Source organism: Mesoplodon densirostris, chromosome 1 (assembly GCF_025265405.1).
Source record: "Mesoplodon densirostris isolate mMesDen1 chromosome 1, mMesDen1 primary haplotype, whole genome shotgun sequence".
In the NCBI taxonomy this organism is placed as follows: Eukaryota; Metazoa; Chordata; class Mammalia; order Artiodactyla; family Ziphiidae; genus Mesoplodon; species Mesoplodon densirostris.
Genome location: NC_082661.1, coordinates 107,965,708 through 107,984,901, shown reverse-complemented (window position 1 = coordinate 107,984,901; position 19,194 = coordinate 107,965,708). Strand labels below are relative to the sequence as shown.

At 39.4% G+C, this 19,194-nt stretch overlaps 1 protein-coding gene across 1 annotated transcript in view; it reads left to right on the top strand.

Moving 5' to 3' along the window:
• Positions 1–19,194, top strand: part of LOC132488463 (formin-2-like) — a 328,380-nt gene that overhangs the window by 171,239 nt on the left and 137,947 nt on the right. The window contains exon 10 of the mRNA XM_060096653.1: positions 18,172–18,259. Coding sequence (XP_059952636.1) covers positions 18,172–18,259 — 88 coding nt within the window. The remainder of the gene's footprint in view (positions 1–18,171; positions 18,260–19,194) is intronic.

The window sequence follows — 19,194 nt, the reverse complement described above, 5'->3', positions numbered from 1 at the left end:
AATAATTTTTTTCTGACTTATTTTAGAAGAATAATCTGTGATTTAAAATGGCTCTACTATTGAACCTGAGGCTCCACATAGGATGCTGAGGGCCCCTGGGACCCTGCGGCCTCACTGGGACCTGGTTCGGTCGTTAAGCCCTGCGACTGTAGGGGAAGGCATGGGGGCTTACGAGTAGACTTGGGGTCAGAGTCTTCATTATCATTCTGGTCTTGCTTCCCAAGTCTCTTAGTCTGTTCAGGATGCTGTAACACAATACCCTAGACTTGGTGGCTTATGAACAAGAGATTTGTTTCTCACGGTTCTAGAGGCCTGACGTCCAAGATGAAGACACCAGCAATTCAGTGTCTGGAGAGGACCCTCTTCCTGGTTCATAGGCGGCTGTCCTTCTGCTGTGTCCTCACGTGGTCGAAGGGATGAGGGGTTCCTTTGGGTCTCTTTTATGGGCACTAATCCCATTCATTGGGGCTCCACCCTCATGACCTAATCCCCTCTCAAAGGTTCCAGCTCCAAGTACCATTGCAGCGAGCATTAGGTTTCAACATACTAATTTTGGTAGAAGAAACATTCAGTCTGTAGCATCTTGGTACTGTCCTTTGTGCCTGGGGAAGTTCTTTGCCCAAGTGGCTCTCAAAATTAGTGAAGAGCCAGTCTTTCTTTAAATCTTCAACTCATTATGTCCTGATACTTTTGGAAAATACAATATGTATGAATTACTAGAAAAATGAAATTAGAAATTTTATAGCAATTTGATGGAGGAATGTTTTATCTGTTGAAGCTAGATTGCATGTCCCTCTTTGGGTTTTTGTAACACTTTCTCTCAATTTCTGTACATATTTATCCCTTAGGGGGACAGGTAACACACAGGACTGGCCGCAGCCTGTGACCACATTTTGAGCAGGTAGCAGGTAGCAGGTAGCGATGTCATCCTTACATCACCCACTCTGTGATATGTATCCTCCATTTTACAGGCTAGGACACAAGAATCTGAGCGATTTAATAAGATGCTCAAGGATATGACAGACCTGGAGCTGGCATTCTGACCCAGAATTGCTGCTAACCCACAGGGATCTCTGGTGGAATTAGGAGCAGTGTCCCTACCCCAGGGCTGGCTGGCTTCCCACCTTCCCTCTGTGCTTGTGTTGGAGGATAGGACGCTGTTCCAATGTGCCTGGCCTCCCCTACCCAGGATAGAAGGGGGGAAGGGGGCAGTGGGAAGACAGGGTAAGGGGCACCAAGACTTGTCTCTTTGTCATTTTATTGTGCGTTTTCACAGAATGGTGGTTGAAGCTGAAAAAGCAACAAAAGTTATTGAAAATTGCTGGCTTTCAAGATGTGTTCAACCTTAAGCTTTTGGAGTGCCTGTCAATTTAATTACTGTATATTGTCCTGGGACTCCAATTGTCCTCATATGTGGAATCTAATTTATTTATTTATTTATTTATCTTCATTGGAGTATAACTGCTTCACAATATTGTATTAGTTCCTGTTGTACAATAAAGAGAATCAGCCATATGCATACGTATATCCCCATATCCCTCCCTCTTGTGTCTCCCTGCCCCCCTCCCTATCTCACCCCTCTTGGTGGTCACAAAGCACCGAGCTGATCTCCCTGTGCTATGCAGCTGCTTCCCACTAGCTATCTGTTTTACATCTGGTAGTGTATATATGTCCATGCCACTCTCTCACTTTGTCCCAGCTTACCCTTCCCTCTCCCTGTGTCCTGAAGTCCATTCTCTACATCTGCATTTTTATTCCTGTCCTGTCCTGCCCCTAGGTTCTTCATAACCTTTTTTTTTTTAGGTTCCATTTGTATGTGTTAGCATATGGTATTTGTTTTTCTGACTTACTTCGCTCTGTATGACAGACTCTAGGTCCATCCACCTCATTACAAATAACTCAGTTTCATTTCTTTTTATGGCTGAGTAATACTCCATTGTATATATGTGCCACATCTTCTTTATCCATTCATCTATCAATGGACATTTAGGTTGCTTCCATGTCCTGGCTATTGGAAATAGTGCTGCAATGAACATTCTGGCGCATGTCTCTTTTTGAATTATGGTTCTCTCAGGGTATATGCCCAGTAGTGGGATTGCTGGGTCATAGGGTAATTCTGTGTTTAGTTTTTTAAGGAACCTCCATACTGTTCTCCATAGTGGTCTTATCAATTTACATTCCCACCAACAGGTCAGGAAGGTTCCCTTTTCTCTACATCCTCTCCAGCATTTATTGTTTCCAGATTTTTTGATGATGCCCATTCTGACTGGTGTGAGGTGATACCTCATTGTAGTTTTGATTTGCATTTCTCTAATAATTAGTGACGCTGAGCATCTTTTCATGTGTCTCTTGGCCATCTGTATGTCTTCTTTGGTGAAATGTCTATTTAGGTCTTCTGCCCATGTTTTAATCAGGTTGTTTGTTTTTTTTGATACTGAGCTCCATGAAATGTTTGTATATTTTGGAGATTAATCCTTTGTCCATTGTTTCATTTGCAAATATTTTCTCCCATCTGAGAGTTGTCTTTTCGTCTTGTTTATGGTTTCCTTTGCTGTGCAAAAGCTTTTAAGTTTAATTAGGTCCCATTTGTTTATTTTTGTTTTTATTTTAATTACTCTGGGAAGTGGGTCAAAAAAGATTTTGCTGTGGTTTACATCAAAGAGTGTTTTTCATATGTTTTCCTCTAAAAGTTTTATAGTGTCTGGTCTCACATTTAGGTCTTTAATCCATTTGGAGCTTATTTTTGTGTATGGTGTTAAATAGTGTTCTGATTTCATTCTTTTACATGTAGCTGTCCAGTTTTCCCAGCACCACTTATTGAAGAGGCTGTCTTTTCTCATTATCTGTTCTTGCCTCCTTTGTCGTAAATTAGGTGACTATATGTGCATGGGTTTACCTCTGGGCTTTCTATGCTGTACCATTGATCTATATTTCCATTTTTGTGCTGGTACCATACTGTCTTGATTACCGTAGCTTTGTAGTATAGTCTGAAGTCAGGACGCCTCATTCCTCCACCTCTGTTTTTCTTTCTCAAGACTGCTCTGGCTGTTCAGGGTCTTTTGTGTTTCCATACAAATTGTAAAAATTTTTTGTTCTCATTCTGTGAAGAATGCCATTGGTAGTTTAATAGGGTTTGCACTGAATCTGTAAATTGCTTTGGGTAGTATAGTCATTTTCACAATATTCTACCAATCCAAGGACATAGTATATTTCTCCATCTGTTTATGTCATCTTTCATTTCTTTCATCAGTGTTTTATAGTTTTCTGATTACAAGTGTTTCACCTCCTTAGGTAGGTTTGTTCCTAGGTATTTTATTATTTTTGTTGTGATGATAAATGGGAGTGTTTCCTTAATTTCTCTTTCTGATTTTTTGTTGCTAGTGTATAGGAATGCCAGAGGATTCTGTGCATTAATTTTGTATCCTGCAACCTTACCAAATTCACTGATTAGTTCTAGTAGTTTTCTGGTGCCATCTTTAGGATTTTCTATGTATAGTATCATGCCATCTGCAAACAGTGACAATTTTACTTCTTTTCCAATTATACAAATTTTATACAGATTATACAAATTATAAAAATTCCAATTATACAAATTCCTTTTATTTCTTTTTCTCTGATTGCTGTGGCTAGGACCACCAAAACTATGTTGAATAAGAGTGGCGAGAGTGGACATCCTTGTGTTGTTCCTGATCTTAGTGGGAATGCTTTCAGTTTTTCACCATTGAATATGATTTTTGCTGTGGTTTGTCATTTGTGACCTTTATTATGTTGAGGAAGGTTCCCTCTATGCCCATTTTCTGGAGAGTTTTTGTCATAAATGGGTGCTGAATATTGCTTTTTCTGCATCTATTGAGATGATCATATGGTTTTTATTCCTTAATTTGTTAATATGGTGTATCACATGGATTGATATGCATATATTGAAGAATCCTTGCATACCTGGTATAAATCCCACTTTATCATGGTGTATGATCCTTTCAATATGCTGTCAGATTCTGTTTGCTACTATTTTGTTCAGGATTTTTGCATCTATGTTCATCAGTGATATTGGTGTATAATTTTCTATTTTTGTGATATCTTTTTCTAGTTTTGATATTAGGGTGATTGTGGCTTCGTAGAATGAACTTGGGAGTGTTCCTCTTTCTACAATTTTTTGGAAGGATTTTAGAAAGATGGGTGTTAGCTCTTCTGTAAATGTTTCATAGAATTCGCCTGTGAATCCATCTGGTCCTGGACTTTTGTTTGTTGGAAGATTTTTAATTACAGTTTCAATTTCATTATTTGTGATAGGTCTGTTTATATTTTCTAATTCTTCCTGGTTCAGTCTTGGAAAATTGTACATTTCCAAGAATTTGTCCATTTCTTCATGGTTGTCCATTTTATTGGCATATAGTTGTTTGTAGTAGTCTCTTATAATCCTTTGTATTTCTGCAGTGTTAGTTGTGATTTCTCCTTTTTCATTCTAATTTTATTGATTTGTATCCTCTCCCTTTTTTTCTTGATGAGTCTGGCTAAGGGTTTATCAATTTTTCTTATCTTCTCAAAGAACCAGCTTTTAGTTGTATTGATCTTTGTTATTGTTTTCTTCGTTTCTATTTCATTTATTTCTGCTCTGATATTTATGATTTCTTTCCGTCTACTGACTGGGTTTTCCTTGTTCTTCTTTCTCTAGTTGCTTTAGGTGCATGTAGGCTTAGATTGTTTGTTTGAGATTTTTCTTATTTCTTGAAGTGAGATTGAATTGCTATAAACTTCCCTCTTAGAACTGCTTTTGCTTCATCCCATAGGTTTTGGATCATTGTGTTTTCTTTGTCATTTGTTTCTATGTATTTTTAAATTTCTTCTTTGATTTCTTCAGTGATCTTTTGGTTATTTAGTAGTGCCCTGTTTAGCCTCCATGTATTTGTGTTTTTTACAGATTTTTTTCCTGTAATTGATTTCTCATCTCATAGTGTTGTGGTCAGAAAAGACGCTTGATATGATTTCAGTTTTCTTAAATTTTCCAAGGCTTGATTTGTGACCCAAGATGTGATCTACCCTGGAGAATGTTCCATGTGCACTTGAGAAGAAAGTGTATTCTGCCACTTTCGGGTGGAATGTTCTATAAATATCAATTAAATCTATCTGATCAATTGTGTCATTTAAAGCTTGTGTTTTCTTATTTATGTTCTGTTTGGATGACCTGTCCATTGGCGTAAGTGGGGTGTTAAGGTCCCCTAATATTACTGTGTTGTTGTCGATTTCCCCTTCCATGCTTTTTAGCATTTGCCTTATGTATTGAGGTGCTCCTATGTTGGGTGCATAAACATTTATAATTGTTATATCTTCTTGGATTGATCCATTGATCATTATGTCATGTCCTTCCTTGTCTCTTGTAACAGTCTTTATTTTAAGTTTATTTTATATGATACGAGTATTGCTACTCCAGCTTTCTTTTGATTTCCATTTGCATGGAATATCTTTTTCCATCCCTTCACTTTCAGTCTGTATGTGTCCCTAGGTCTGAAGTGGGTCTCTTGTCGACAGTGTATATATGGGTCTTGTTTTTGTATCCATTCAGTCAGTCTGTGTCTTTTGGTTGGGGCATTTAATCCATTGACATTCAAGGTTATTATTGATATGTGTGTTCCTATTACCATTTTCTTAATTGTTTTGTGTTTGTTTTTGTGGGTCTTTTTCTTCTCTTTTGTTTCCTACCTAGAGAAGTTTCTTTAGCATTTGTTGTAAAGCTGGTTTGGTGGTGCTGAATTCTCTTAGCTTTTACTTGTGTGAAAAACTTTTGATTTCTCTGTTGAATCTGAATGAGATCCTTGCTGGGTAGAGTAATCTTGTTGTAGGTTTTTCTCTTTCATCGATTTAAGTATATCCTGCCACTCCCTGCTGGCCTGTAGAGTTTCTGCTTAAAAATCAGTGGGTATCCTTATGGGGATTCCTTTGTACGTTATTTTTTGTTTTTCCTTTGCTGCTTTTAATATTTTTTCTTTGAATTTAATTTTTGTTACTTTGCTTAATATGTGTCTTGGTGTGTTTCTCCTAGGGTTTATCCTGTATGGGATACTCAGTGATTCCTGGACTTGGGTGACTACTATTTCCTTTCCCATGTTAGGGAAGTTTTCCACTATAATCTCTTCAAATATTTTCTCAGACCCTTTCTTTTTCTCTTCTTCTTCTGGGACCCCTATTTTTTGAACGTTGTTGCCTTTAGTGTTGTCCCAGAGGTCTCTGAGACTGTCTTCAATTCTTTTTATTCTTTTCTCTTTGTTCTGCTCCTCAGCAGTTATTTCCACCATTTTGTCTTCCAGCTCACTTATTCATTCTTCTACCTCAGTTATTCTGTTTTTGATTCCTTCTAGTGTATTTTTTTTTTTTTTTTTTTGTGGTATGTGGGCCTCTCACTGTTGTGGCCTCCCCCGTTGCGGAGCACAGGCTCCGGACGCGCAGGCTCCGGACGCGCAGGCTCAGCGGCCATGGCTCACGGGCCCAGCCGCTCCGCGGCATATGGGATCCTCCCAGACCGGGGCACGAACCCGTATCCCCTGCATCGGCAGGCGGACTCTCAACCACTTGCGCCACCAGGGAGGCCCCCTTCTAGTGTATTTTTCATTTCAGTTATTGTTTTGTTCATCTCTGTTTGTTCTTTAGTTCTTCTAGATCTCTGTTAAATACTTCTTGTATTTTCTCAATCCGTGCCTCCATTCTATTTCTGAGATTCTGGATCATCTTTACTATCATTACTATGAATTCTTTTTCAGGTAAATTGCCTATTTCCTCTTCATTTGTTTAGTCTTGTAGGTTTTTACCTTACTCCTTCATCTGTGACATATTTTTTTGCCATCTCATTTTTTTTTTTTAATGAGTCGGGTTATGTTTCAGTTTTACTGGTTGTTTGGCCTGAGGCTTCCAATACTGGAGTTTGTAGGCTGTTGGGTAGAGCTGAGTCTTGGTGCCAAGAGGAGGACCTCTGTGACACCTCACTCCAATGAATATTCCCTGGGATCTGAGGTTCTCTGTTAGTCCAGTGGTTCGGACTTGGAGCTCCCACTGCAGGAGCTTTAGCTCAACCCCCTGCTCGTGAACCAAGACCCCACAAGCCGTGCAGGGTAACCAGAAATAAAGAGAACAGTAATGAAGAGTTAAAAATAAAATTAGACTAGGAAACTAACAGGTATGTTAGAAAGAATATAAAAATAAAAATATAGATGAAACAACAACTGGAAGGTAAAACCGAACCAAAATAGTAAAAAAAAAAAAAAAAAAAAGAAGAGGAGAAGAAAGAAAGAAAGAAAAAAGTGGTGGAAAAGGCCTTGGCTGTGGAGGGCGAGCCTAAGCAGGGGCGGGGTTATTTATTTATTTATTTATGTTATTGAGTTGTATGAGCTGTTTGTATATTTTGGAAATTAAACCCTTGTCGGTCACATCACTTGCAAATATTTTCTCTTAGTGTGTAGGTTGTTTTTTCATTTTGTTTATGGTTTCCTTTTCTTTGCAAAAGCTTGTAAGTTTGATTAGTTCCCATTTATTTATTTTTACTTTCATTTCTATTGCCTTGGAAGACAGACCTTAGAAAACAATTGTTGATTTATGTCAGAGAATGTTTTGCCTATGCTCTCTTCTAGGAGTTTTAAGGTATCATGACTTATATTTAAGTCTTTAAGCCATTTTGAATTTATTTTTGTGTATGATGTGAGGGAGTGTTCTAACTTCATTGATTTACATGCAGCTGTCCAGCTTTCCCAACTCCACTTGCTGAAGAGCAGAGTCTACATTTTTAAAATATCCCACGTAATTTATGTGCATGTTGAAGCTTGAGAAATAACGCTTTATTTTACAGATTCCATGTTCATAATTCCTACAGAGTCCTTCATCAAAGGGGTGTCTAAGATAAAAACTTCATTAAGAATATTAACTGAATCTGATATGAATTTGGAGAGATTTAAAGTAATCCCTTTTTTCTGGTTATATGTCCTAATTTTGTGGATTTCAAATAAATTTTTTCTTCCAGTTTTATTGAGCTGTAATTGACATACAGTACTTCATAAGTTTAAAGTGCACAACATAATAATTTGACTCATATACATCAAGAAATGATTACCACAATAAGTTTAGCAAACATCCATCATCTCTTAGAGAAAACATTAAAAGAAAAGAAAAAAATTAAAATCGACTTGGAATGGCTGAGATGATGCAGTAAGAAGACTTGACCTCACCTCCTTCCATGAGGCCCTCAAAATTACAACTATTTACAGATCAACTGTCTATGAGAACAACCTGAGGACCAGCAGAAGAAATCGTCTACAACTAAAGGCATAAAGAAGGAGCCACAACAAGAGGGGTAGGAGGGGCGGATACAAGGTTTAGTCAAGACCCATGCCCATGGGCAGGTGAACCACAAACAGGAGTATAATCACAGTTGCGGAGGTTCTCCCCAAGGAGCGAGGGCTCTCAGCCCCACTTCAGGCTCCCAGCCCGGGGGTCCTGCACTGGGAAGATGAGCCCCGAGAATGTCTGGCTTTGAAGGCCAACAAGCCTTGCTTTAGGGAGTCCCAGAGGGCTGTGGGAAAAGACACTTTGTCCTTAAAGGGCAGAGTCAGGAGGTTGAAAGGAGCCTGGGACAGACCCTCTTGCTGATGGTGGAGAGTCTCCAGACAGGCTGAGGGAGCTGGGGCTCACCCTGGGGACAAGTACAGGCCTTTTGGGAGCTCTTTCTCTGCGTGGGCACTGGAGCATGTAGGCACCATTTTGGAGTCCTCCCTCTAGCCTATTAGTGCCGGGACCTGGCCCCCCCCAACCAATGGTCAGCACCAGTCCTGGCATGCCCCGGCTAAGCAGCCAACTGGGCAGAGACACAGACCCATCCAACAGCAGGCAGCCTGCCCTCAGCTCCCTCATACCCTTGGTGCCCAGGACCTGGCCTTGACCAACAGAGGGGGCGTGAATGAGCCCCACCCACCAGTGGGCCAGCATTAGCACTGGGACACCCAGGGCCCTCCAGCTAGCTGTCAGGACCCAGACATGCCCATCAGTGGGCCAACACCAGATCCCTGAGTCTGGAATTCAAGACCCCAAGACCCAGCTCCACCCACCAGCTGGCTGACAACAGCTATGGAACCCCCAGAATCCTGCAGAGAGAGACCCTGGGACACAAATCTACCCACCAGTGGGCCAGCACTAGCCCTGGGATCCCCTGGGCCCTGGTCCTTCACAGCAGATGGCTGACACCAGTTCCAGAATCACTGGGCCCCACAGCCAGAGAGCCTGGTTCTTGGCTCTGCCCACTAGAGGGTCTGCACCAGCCCCAAGATGCCGTGGGCCTTGGTCCCACCCATCAGTGGGCTGACACCAGCTCCAAGAAACCCTGGACACTGCAGCCAACCGCATCAGGAACTGCCCCCGCACGTCAGCGGGCCAGAACCAGGCCTTGGAAGCTCCCTCCACCCCACCCTCCACACCAGGCCCCAAACTCACTCACAAGCAGGCTAACACTAGCTCCAGGAAACCTCTAGCCCACAACCATCCACCCCAGTACCTCCCCTGCCCACCACTGGGCCAGCACCAGGACCAGGACTCCCTGGACCCTGCAGCAAGCCGTGCCTGGGCCCAGCCCTGCTCAACAGCAGGTGCAGCCCCCACACTAGGCAGGGCCTGGCAACCAAATGGGCCAGGGTGCAACTTCACCTACCAGTGCCCCCACAGCAGTCAGTCCCCCACAACAAAAGCACCCACATGACCCACAGAGGGGGCACCCCTGTAGCATTTAGGGGAATATGTTTCCTGCTTAAGGCCACTTTTCCAACATCAGGAAATGTAACCAACCACCAAATATATAGAAATGAAAAGAGAATTAGGAAAAATGAGGTGACAGAGGAACATGTTTCAAATGAAGGAACAAGATGTAACCCCAGAAGAAGGACTAAGTCGGGTAGAGATAAGCAACCTCCCTTCAAGATAATGAAGGTAAAGATGATCAAAGAACTCGGGAGAAGAGTGGATGAACCCTGTAAGAAGTTAGAAGTTTCTAAGAAAGAGAAAGTATAAGTAACCAAAGAGCTGAAGAATAAAATAACTGCAATTAAAAATACACTGGAGAGCTTCCCTGGTGGCGCAGTGGTTGAGAGTCCGCCTGCCGATGCAGGGGACACGGGTTCGTGCCCCGGTCTGGGAAGATCCCACATGCCGCGGAGCGGCTAGGCCCGTGAGCCATGGCCACTGAGCCTGCGTATCCGGAGCCTGTGCTCCGCAACGGGAGAGGCCACAGCAGTGAGAGGCCCATGTACCGCAAGGAAAAAAAAAAAATACACTGGAAGGAATTGTTAGTAACTTAGATGATACAGAGGAATGAATCAGCGAACTGGGATACCAAATAGTGAAAATTGCTCAAACAGAATAGAAAAAAGAAAAAAAATCTTTTAAAATGAGAGTTTAAGAGACTTCTGGAACAACCTCAAGCATCCTGATTCTCACATTATAGGGGCCCCAGGAGGAGTAGAGAGGATAAAGGGACAGAGAAGTTATTTGAAAACCTATTGGCTGAAAAGTTCCCTAACCTGGGAAAGAAAGGTGACATCCAGGTCCAGGAAACACAGAGAGTCCCAAATAAGTCCCAAATAAATAACCCAAAGATGTCCACACATTGTAATTAAAATGGCAAAAGTTAAAATAAAGAGAAAATATTAAAAGCAGCAGGGAAAAGCAACTAATTCATACAAGGGGACTCCCATGAGGCTATCACCTGACTTTTTAGCCAAAACGGCAGGCCAGAGGAAGTGGCATGATATATTTAAAGCAGTGTGAGGGAAAAACCTACAACCAAGAATACTGTACCAGGGAAGGCTATCATTCAGATTCAAAGGAGATGTAAAGAGTTTTGCAGACAAACGAAAGCTAAAATAGTTCAGCACCACCAAACCAGCTTTACAAGAAATGCTAAAGGGGCTTTTCTAGAAAGGCCACAACTAGAAATACGAAAATTGCAAAAGGAAAAATCTCATTGATAGAGGCAAATATACATTAAAGGTAATAGATCAAAACTAGTAGAGAGGTTAAAAGACAGAAATAGTAAAATCATCTGCATCCACAATAAGTAGTTACAGAAATGTAAAATATGATGTCAAAATAAGCAAACTTGGTGGGGGAAGTAAAAATGCAGGATTGCTAAAAGATATTTGAATTAAGACATCAGAAATTTAAAATAATCACTTATAACTAAAAAGCTACAGTAATCAAAACAGTATGGTATTGGCACAGATACAGACACTTGGATAAATTGAACAGGATAGAAAGCCCAGTAAGAAACCCACGCACTTACGGTCAATTAATCTACCACAAAGGAGTTAAGAATACCCAATGGCGATAAGACAGTCTCTTCAATAAGTGGTGCTGGAAAACTGGACAACTACATGGAAAAGAATGAAATTAGAACATCCTCTAACACCATAGACAAAAATAAGCTCCAAATGGATAAAGACCTAAATGTAAGATTGGATATTCTAAAACTAGAGGAAAACATAGGCAGAACACTCTTTCACATTGGCCTTAGCAATATTGTTTTTGGATCTGTCTCCCAAAGCAAAGGAAATATAAGCAAACATAAACAGGTGGGACCTAATTAAACTTAAAACCTTTTGCACAGCAAAAGAAACCATCAACCAAACGAAAAGAGAACTTACTGAATGGGAGAAAATATTTGCAAATGATATGACCCATAAGGGATTAATATCCAATGTATATAAATAGCTCATATAGCTCAACATTAAAAAAAAAAAACCTGATTAAAGAATGGGCAGAAAACCTGAAAAGATATTTTTCCAAATAAGGCCAACAGGCAGATTAAAAATGCTCAACATGGTTAATTATCAGAGAAATGCAAATCAAATCCACAGTGAGATATCACCTCACACCTGTCAGAATGGTTATCATCAAAAGGAACACAAATAACAAATGTTGGCGAGGATGTGGAGAAAAGAGAACCCTTGTACACTGTTGGTGGGAATGTAAATTGGTGCAGCCACTGTGGAAAACAATATGGAAGCTTCTCAAAAAAACTAAAAATAGAACTACCATATGACCGAGCAGTTTCACTCCTGGGTATATGTCCAAAGAAACTCAAATATGCTAATTTGAAAAGATAGATGCTCTGCAGCGTTCATAGCAGCATTGTTTACAATAGCTAGGATATGGAAGCAACCTAAGTGCCCATCAACAGAAGAATGGATAAAGAAGATGTGATATATATATATATGTCACATTTCTAGATGTATCTCTCTCTCTCTCTCTCTCTCTCTATATATATATATATATGTATCTATATCTATATATATATATAATGGAATACTACTCAGCCATAAAAAGGAATGAAATAATGCCATTTGCAGCAACATGAATGGACTTGGAGGGCATTATGCTAGGTGAAATAAATCAGGCAGAGAAATACAAATATTGTATGATATCACTTATATGTGGAATCTAAGAAACACAAGATACTAGTGAATATAATAAAAAAAGAAGCAGACTCACAGATATAGAGAACATACTAATGATTACCAGTGGGCAGAGGGAAGGGGAGAGGGTCAATGAAGGGGTAGGGGAGTAAGAGGTACAAACTATAGGTATAAAATAAGCTACAAGGATATATTATACAACATGGGGAATATGGCCAATATTTTATAGTGACTACAAATGGAGCATAACCTTTAAAAATTGGGAATCACTGTATTGTACACCTGTAACTTATATAATATTGAATAGCAACTATACTTCAATAAAAATAAAATTTAAAATAAAATAAACACACACATATATACACATATATGTGTATATATTTTATATATATAATATATACAGAGAGAGAGAGAGAAATTGTTATTGTTGTATATTAACCTCATGGTTACCACAACCCAAAAATCTATAATAGATAACACACAAAAAATGAGAAAGGTATCCAAACATAAGATAGTCATCACATCACAAGGGAGGTGAACAAAAAAAGAAAGGAACAAAAAAGAATTATAAAAACAATTAATAAGGGAGATTGGGATTGACATATACACTACTATGTATGAAATAGATAAGTAATGAGAACCTACTGTATAGCACAGGGAACTCTACTCAGTATTCTGTGGTGATGTAAATGGGAAGGAAATCCAAAAAAGGGGGTATATGTATATGTATAGCTGATTCACTTTGCTGTATAGCAGAAACTAATACAACATTGTAAAGCAACTATAGTCCAATGAAAATTAATTAGAAAAACAATTAACAAAATGGCAATAAGTACATATCTGTCAATAATTACTTTAAATGTACATGGACTAAGTGCTCCAATCAAAAGACATAGATTGGCTGAGTGGATACACAAACTGGACCCATATATATGTTACCTACAAGAGACTCACTTCAGATCTAAAGACACACACAGACTGAAAGTGAGGGGAGTAACAGGTATTCTGTACAAATGGAAATGAAAAGAAAGCTGGGGTACTAATACTTATATCAGACAAAATAGACTAAAATGAAGACTGTAACAATAGATAAAGAATGACATTAAATAGTGATCAAGGGATCAATCCAAGAATATACAACAATTGTAAGTGCATATGCACCCAATGTACGTCCATGTAAATACATGAAGAAAATATTAACAGACAAAAAGGGAGAAATTGACAGTAAATAACAGTAGCAGGCTTTATAGCCATTCTGACAGGTGTGAGATGTTATCTTATTGTGGTTTTGATTTGCATTTCCCTAATGATTAGTGATGTTGAGCATTTTTCATGTGTATGGGGGCCATCTGTATGTCTTCTTTGGAAAAATGTCTATTCTGGTCCTTTGCCCATGTTTTAATCAGGTTGTTTGGTTGGTGTTTTTTTGTTTGTTTTGTTTTAAAATAAATTTATTTATTTATGTATTTTTGGCTGTGTTGGGGTTTTGTTGCTGCGCACGGGCTTTCTCTAGTTGAGGCATACTCTTCATTGTGGTGTGCAGGCTTCTCATTGCCATGGCTTCTCGTTGCGGAGCATGAGCTGTAGGCGTGCAAGCTTCAGTAGTTGTGGCTCACGGGCTCAGTAGTTTTGGCTTGTGGGCTCTAAAGCTCAGGCTCAGTTGTTGTGGTGCTTGGGCTTAGTGCTCCACGGCATGTGGGCTCTTCCGAGACCAGGGCTTGAATCTATGTCCCCTGCATTGGCAGGCGGATTCTTAACCACTGCGCCACCAGGGAAGTCCCTTGTTTTTTGTTTTTATTGTTGAGTTGTATGAGTTCTTTGTATATTTTGGATATTAACTCCTTATCAGATACATTGTTTGGATATATCTTAATCCATTCAATTAGGCAGGCTTTTGTTGCTGTTGTTGTTCTTAGTTTCCTTCACTGTGAAAAAGGTTTTTAGTTTGATGTAGTCCCATTTGTTTAGTTTTACTTTTGCTTTTCTTACCTGAGGTGACATATTCAAAAAAATATTGCTAAGACTGATGTCAAAGAGCATATTGCTTGTGTTTTCTTATAGTTTTATGGTTTCCAGTCTTATATTTATGTCTTTATCCATTTGTGTTTATTTTTGAATATGGTGTGAGAAAGTAGTCCACTTTGATTCTTTTACATGTAGCTGTTCAGTTTTCCCAACCTCCACTGTATATTTTTGCCTCCTTTGTTGTAAATGAATTTGACCATATAAGCTCGGGTTTATTTTTGGACTCTCTATTCTGTTCCATGGATCTATGTGTCTGTTTTTTTATTCCAGTACAATACTGTTTTGATTATGGTAGCTTTGTTGTGTAGCTTGAAATCAAGGAGTGTGATACCTCCAGCTTCGTTCTTTCTAAAAATGGTTTTGGCTATTTGGAATCTTTTGTGTTTCCATGCAGATTTAGGCTTATTTATTCTATTTCTGTGAAAAATGCCTGTAGCATTTTGACACGGATTGCACTGAATCTGTAGATTGCCTTCTGGAATATTCAAATTTGCTATATCTGTATTTTCTGCTTTTCATCTAAGCGTTTTAAGATCATTTTGTAAGAGTCAACTCCTTCATCTCCATTATATATATAGTCACTGGATTCTTAAAATGTTATAGTTTGATAGCTTCAAGTTCTTTTTATTCAGTGTATTAAAGAGAGAGGGAGAGAGAGAGAGAGAGAGAGAGAGAGAGAGAGAGAGAGAGAAAGAGAGAGAGAGAGAAGTGATGATGGTGGTTTCGTTATATTAGGTTGAATAACTCCGGGGAACTGTGGAGGAATTGATCCTTTTAGACATGTGTTCTCTCCTGTATGTATGCTTTTTGGAAGGTGATCAATAATTATTATTCATATCTATAATCTTTGACATTTAAATGTAACATACAGTTTATAGTCAAATTCATTTCAATTATAAGAGGAAAAGCAAGTTTCAGGTATGAACTGTGAAACAGTCTGTGAAGAGGCTATGTGACCTACCCTTATTTATGAGCCTCTCAGGTTTAAAAGGCAAGGGAGTGACATGCAAATAGCGACACTTTTAGAGATAATACTGGAGAATGGATAGGAAGACATGAGAATCGTTGTTTATTCTATAATCACCTGGAAGGCTTTTTAAAATGCTGATTTAGTCTTTCTTTGCCTAGATCTTCTAACAGCTTTCTGACAGAGATTTTGCATCTTTAATAAGTTCCCAGGTGATTATGGTGCCCCCTGTTGCAGGAAATACACCTTGGGAACCACTGGACTAGAACTGGGAAGTCTGGTTAGGATCCTTTGCATTGATCTCTGCAAGTTATAATACAGAAGTAAATGCTGACAGTAGAGTTAGGGAGGAAGGAGTAGATTTCAAGGATATAGCAGACTTACAACTGACAGGACTTGTCAGACCAGAACATGCAGGTGAGGGGGCGGGGGGTGGGTCTAGAATGATTTCTGGATTTCTAACTTTGATGGTGGACTGAAAATGGTGGTGCATGATCTCAACATATGGAATAAAAGAGGAGAAGCTGAGTAGGTTTTTGGGGTGGGCTTGATGACAAGTTTGGTATTAGACATGTCAGATGGAGGTTTATGTGGGTAATTGAAGTGGAGATATTTGTTAGGAAAATAGGATACTGCTGCGGTTAAGATGCTGTTAAAAGAACACAGTTATATAAGTGCAGGCATACATGTTGATGGAGGAGAAAATATAGGTCATACATTGAAGAGAATATGGAGCTGAGAGCAGAACTCTGGGATATGCCAATATTTAATGTGAAATCAGAATAGTTCACCTTAAAAAAAGCCTGAGCCAGACTGGCAGGAATCCTGGAGTAGAGAGTGTCAACTTTAAAAATAAAACAGCCAGTTATCTCAGCAGCATGAGTTTATTTGGTAATAAGCAGGGGAATCGTAATTGGGGAAATAAATTCAAGCTTTTGACCACAGGGAAATGAGGAGAACAAAGGGCAGGAGCTTTTATAGAGAAAAGGGGCAGTGGGCGGGGCTGTCCTCTATAAGAGTTCATTGGAGGAAAGTGGGAGTTCAGGTTTCTCATTGGCTGAACTGCGATATTTTCCATTGGCCGAGCTTGTTGCTGGGCGGGAAGAACATCTCCCTTCCTCCTGCCGGGGAAGTAGAGACCCCTTCCCGTTGGAGGTGCAAGGACCCTCTCTTACCGTTTGGGTGACTGACCCCCAGTGGTAGGCGTGAGAGCTGCCTGTGCAGGCCTTCCAGACGCCACTTTAAATTGAGGATTAGAAATTAATTTTCACCAGAATTTTTATAAGGGTGTAATAAACATGTCAGCACAGCAGGAAGGTCAGATGACACACGGATGCAGACGTGCCCATTGTAATTAGGAACCCGCGGGGGGGTGGGATCTGGGGGGAGATAGGAAACCTTAGGAAAAGCAGTTTTTTCAGCGTAGCACAGATGAGACCCAGATTCTATTTATTTGAAGTTAGAAACATTTTTAGAACAGAGTACATGCCTTCTGCTTTTCTGAAATTAAGTTTCTGTTTTTTCACCTCGGAAGAGGAAATTGTTATTGATAAAAATAGTTTAGGTGTGAATGGATTCAAATTCAAGTTCTAAACTGAATTAAATAAAATGTTTAAAGAGCAAACTGAGAATCAGTTTCTATGTCTTTCCTATTAGGAGGCACTGCTTCTTGTGGGGGTGTTAATGTCCTTTCCTCAGGAAGCTTTCAGAAATGACTGTGGGGTTTTTGCAGTTGGTTCTCCTGGAAGGGATTTGTCTTTTTCTCCACCCGTTTCCCTGATAGGGAACCAAGAATGCTATTATTCCTGTTGAGAATATCTTACATTGTGATTTGTTTGAGAGCTGGGCATGATTATTTTATTAGTTTCCTAATTGATCAACTTAGGGCAGCTGTCACTTCTGGAGTTTGACCTTAACTTTTTTCTTTTCCTCCAGTGTTTTCCTAAGCAAATTTATAACAAAATGCTGAGAGTAAGTAGAAATTGCTGCTCTATGTAAGATCAGTATCTGAGATAATATAGTGTCATAAGCAGGATTTATCAGTGATGTGTTATTGTCTAGAAAACATAATTTAAACATGCCTACATCTGTGTTAGGAAACTTCTCATGGGTTTTGTGGATTGACTCTTCCGGACTCTCTGGAAGGATTTGAGATTGAGCTAACACAGCCCGTTGGATCTGATGATTATATCACTATTAATTAGTTGGAAAGTTCCTCCCAAAATGTGGGCCAAATGCAAAACGAGAGCAAATGCCAGTAAAATAGTGAGCTTTCTAAAAATCCTTCATAAAAGCACATTTTCTATTTTGTGGTCAAACTAATCTGATCTAACAGATTCTCTGTGTACTTTTTTTTTTCCCTTTACTTATTGGCCAGTGTTTCAAGGTTCTGCATTTAAAAACAAAGAACACTTTTTAAATCTCAGGCTGCAAATGATCAGGTGTGTAATTGTTATTTTACAGAGACCAAACTAACTTCCTAGATGGTTAGAAATTTCAGTGATGGCAGATCAGGCTTTTACAAGGCAGGTAAAGAGCCTGATGCTGAGGCTGCTGGTGAACAACAGGGCAAAGGCGGGGCTTTTGAAGACGGGAGATACAAAACCCAAAAGCTTGTTCACATCAGTTCTGGTACTTTAACTGTTCTAAGTTATTTGTTCTTCATTTAGGATAAAAAATAACATGCTATTAAGCCTATCACTGAGTTCAAATAACATTTCTCCCTTTTCCTTTCTTGAACAGGTTGTCAAGTTACTAAGCAACAAAAGGTCACAAGCAGTTGGAATATTGATGTCTAGCCTTCACTTAGATATGAAAGATATACAACATGGTAAGTGAAAAATAAACATTCAGCTTTTGAATACTCAAATTTGGGCCAAAGGATGTGCTGCTTAGTGGTAAAATTATTTCATACTTAGACTCTCTGTGTAGATTGAGATGAGTATGTTTCCTGTAACTGCTACCAGACTTTCTACCGTGATTGTTTCTGGAAAGGTTACGAGTAATTTGGCTTTTGTGTTATTTCTGTATCTTGCTAAGAGCATGATTCTCATGTGACATGTTTAGTGTACATTAGCAAATATTTAATTTTTAACTCATGAGAAATACTAGTCCCACTGTGCTCTGTACCTGATTTGACTTCTCTGTGCCATGTCCAAAGAGGGACTGGTGAACACTGGTGAGATCCAGATGTGGGCCGTGCCTCAGCCCCTGATGATACCTGGGGAGGATGGTCCACAGGAGAGGAAAATATGCTGAGAGTGAATCTCAGATGTTTGCTGAGCTAACATAAAGAAGAGGAAGTAAACCTAAGATTTTCTAATAGATCAGCTAAAACCAGTGTATGAGTTACATGAAAGCTTGTTTTGATTATTGTTGTTTTTAAAATGTCCTTATGATTAGAGACGTGGAAGAGTAGATTGGATTGCCGTGTATAGTGATTAAATGAAAACTCAAAACTATTGAAGAGGCTGCATGACCACTTGTCTCAGATGCCTTTAAAGCATTGAGTAAGTGATGGGACGTATTCTCTTCGTCCTCCTGTTCTGAGAGGCTGTGAGATGCTGAAAGAATCACTCAAGCAGCTTTATTATGTGTAACTTTTTAGGCTGGACAACTGGTCCCTCTTTTTTCAGTTCCTTGGGATGACTAGCTTGTAACCGCCAGACTTCTCTCCACATACGGGGACCAAATTATTTTTCTAATAAGCATCAAAGATAGTTTCAAATTATTCTTACCTGTTTATGTTATTGTTGGTGATCCAGA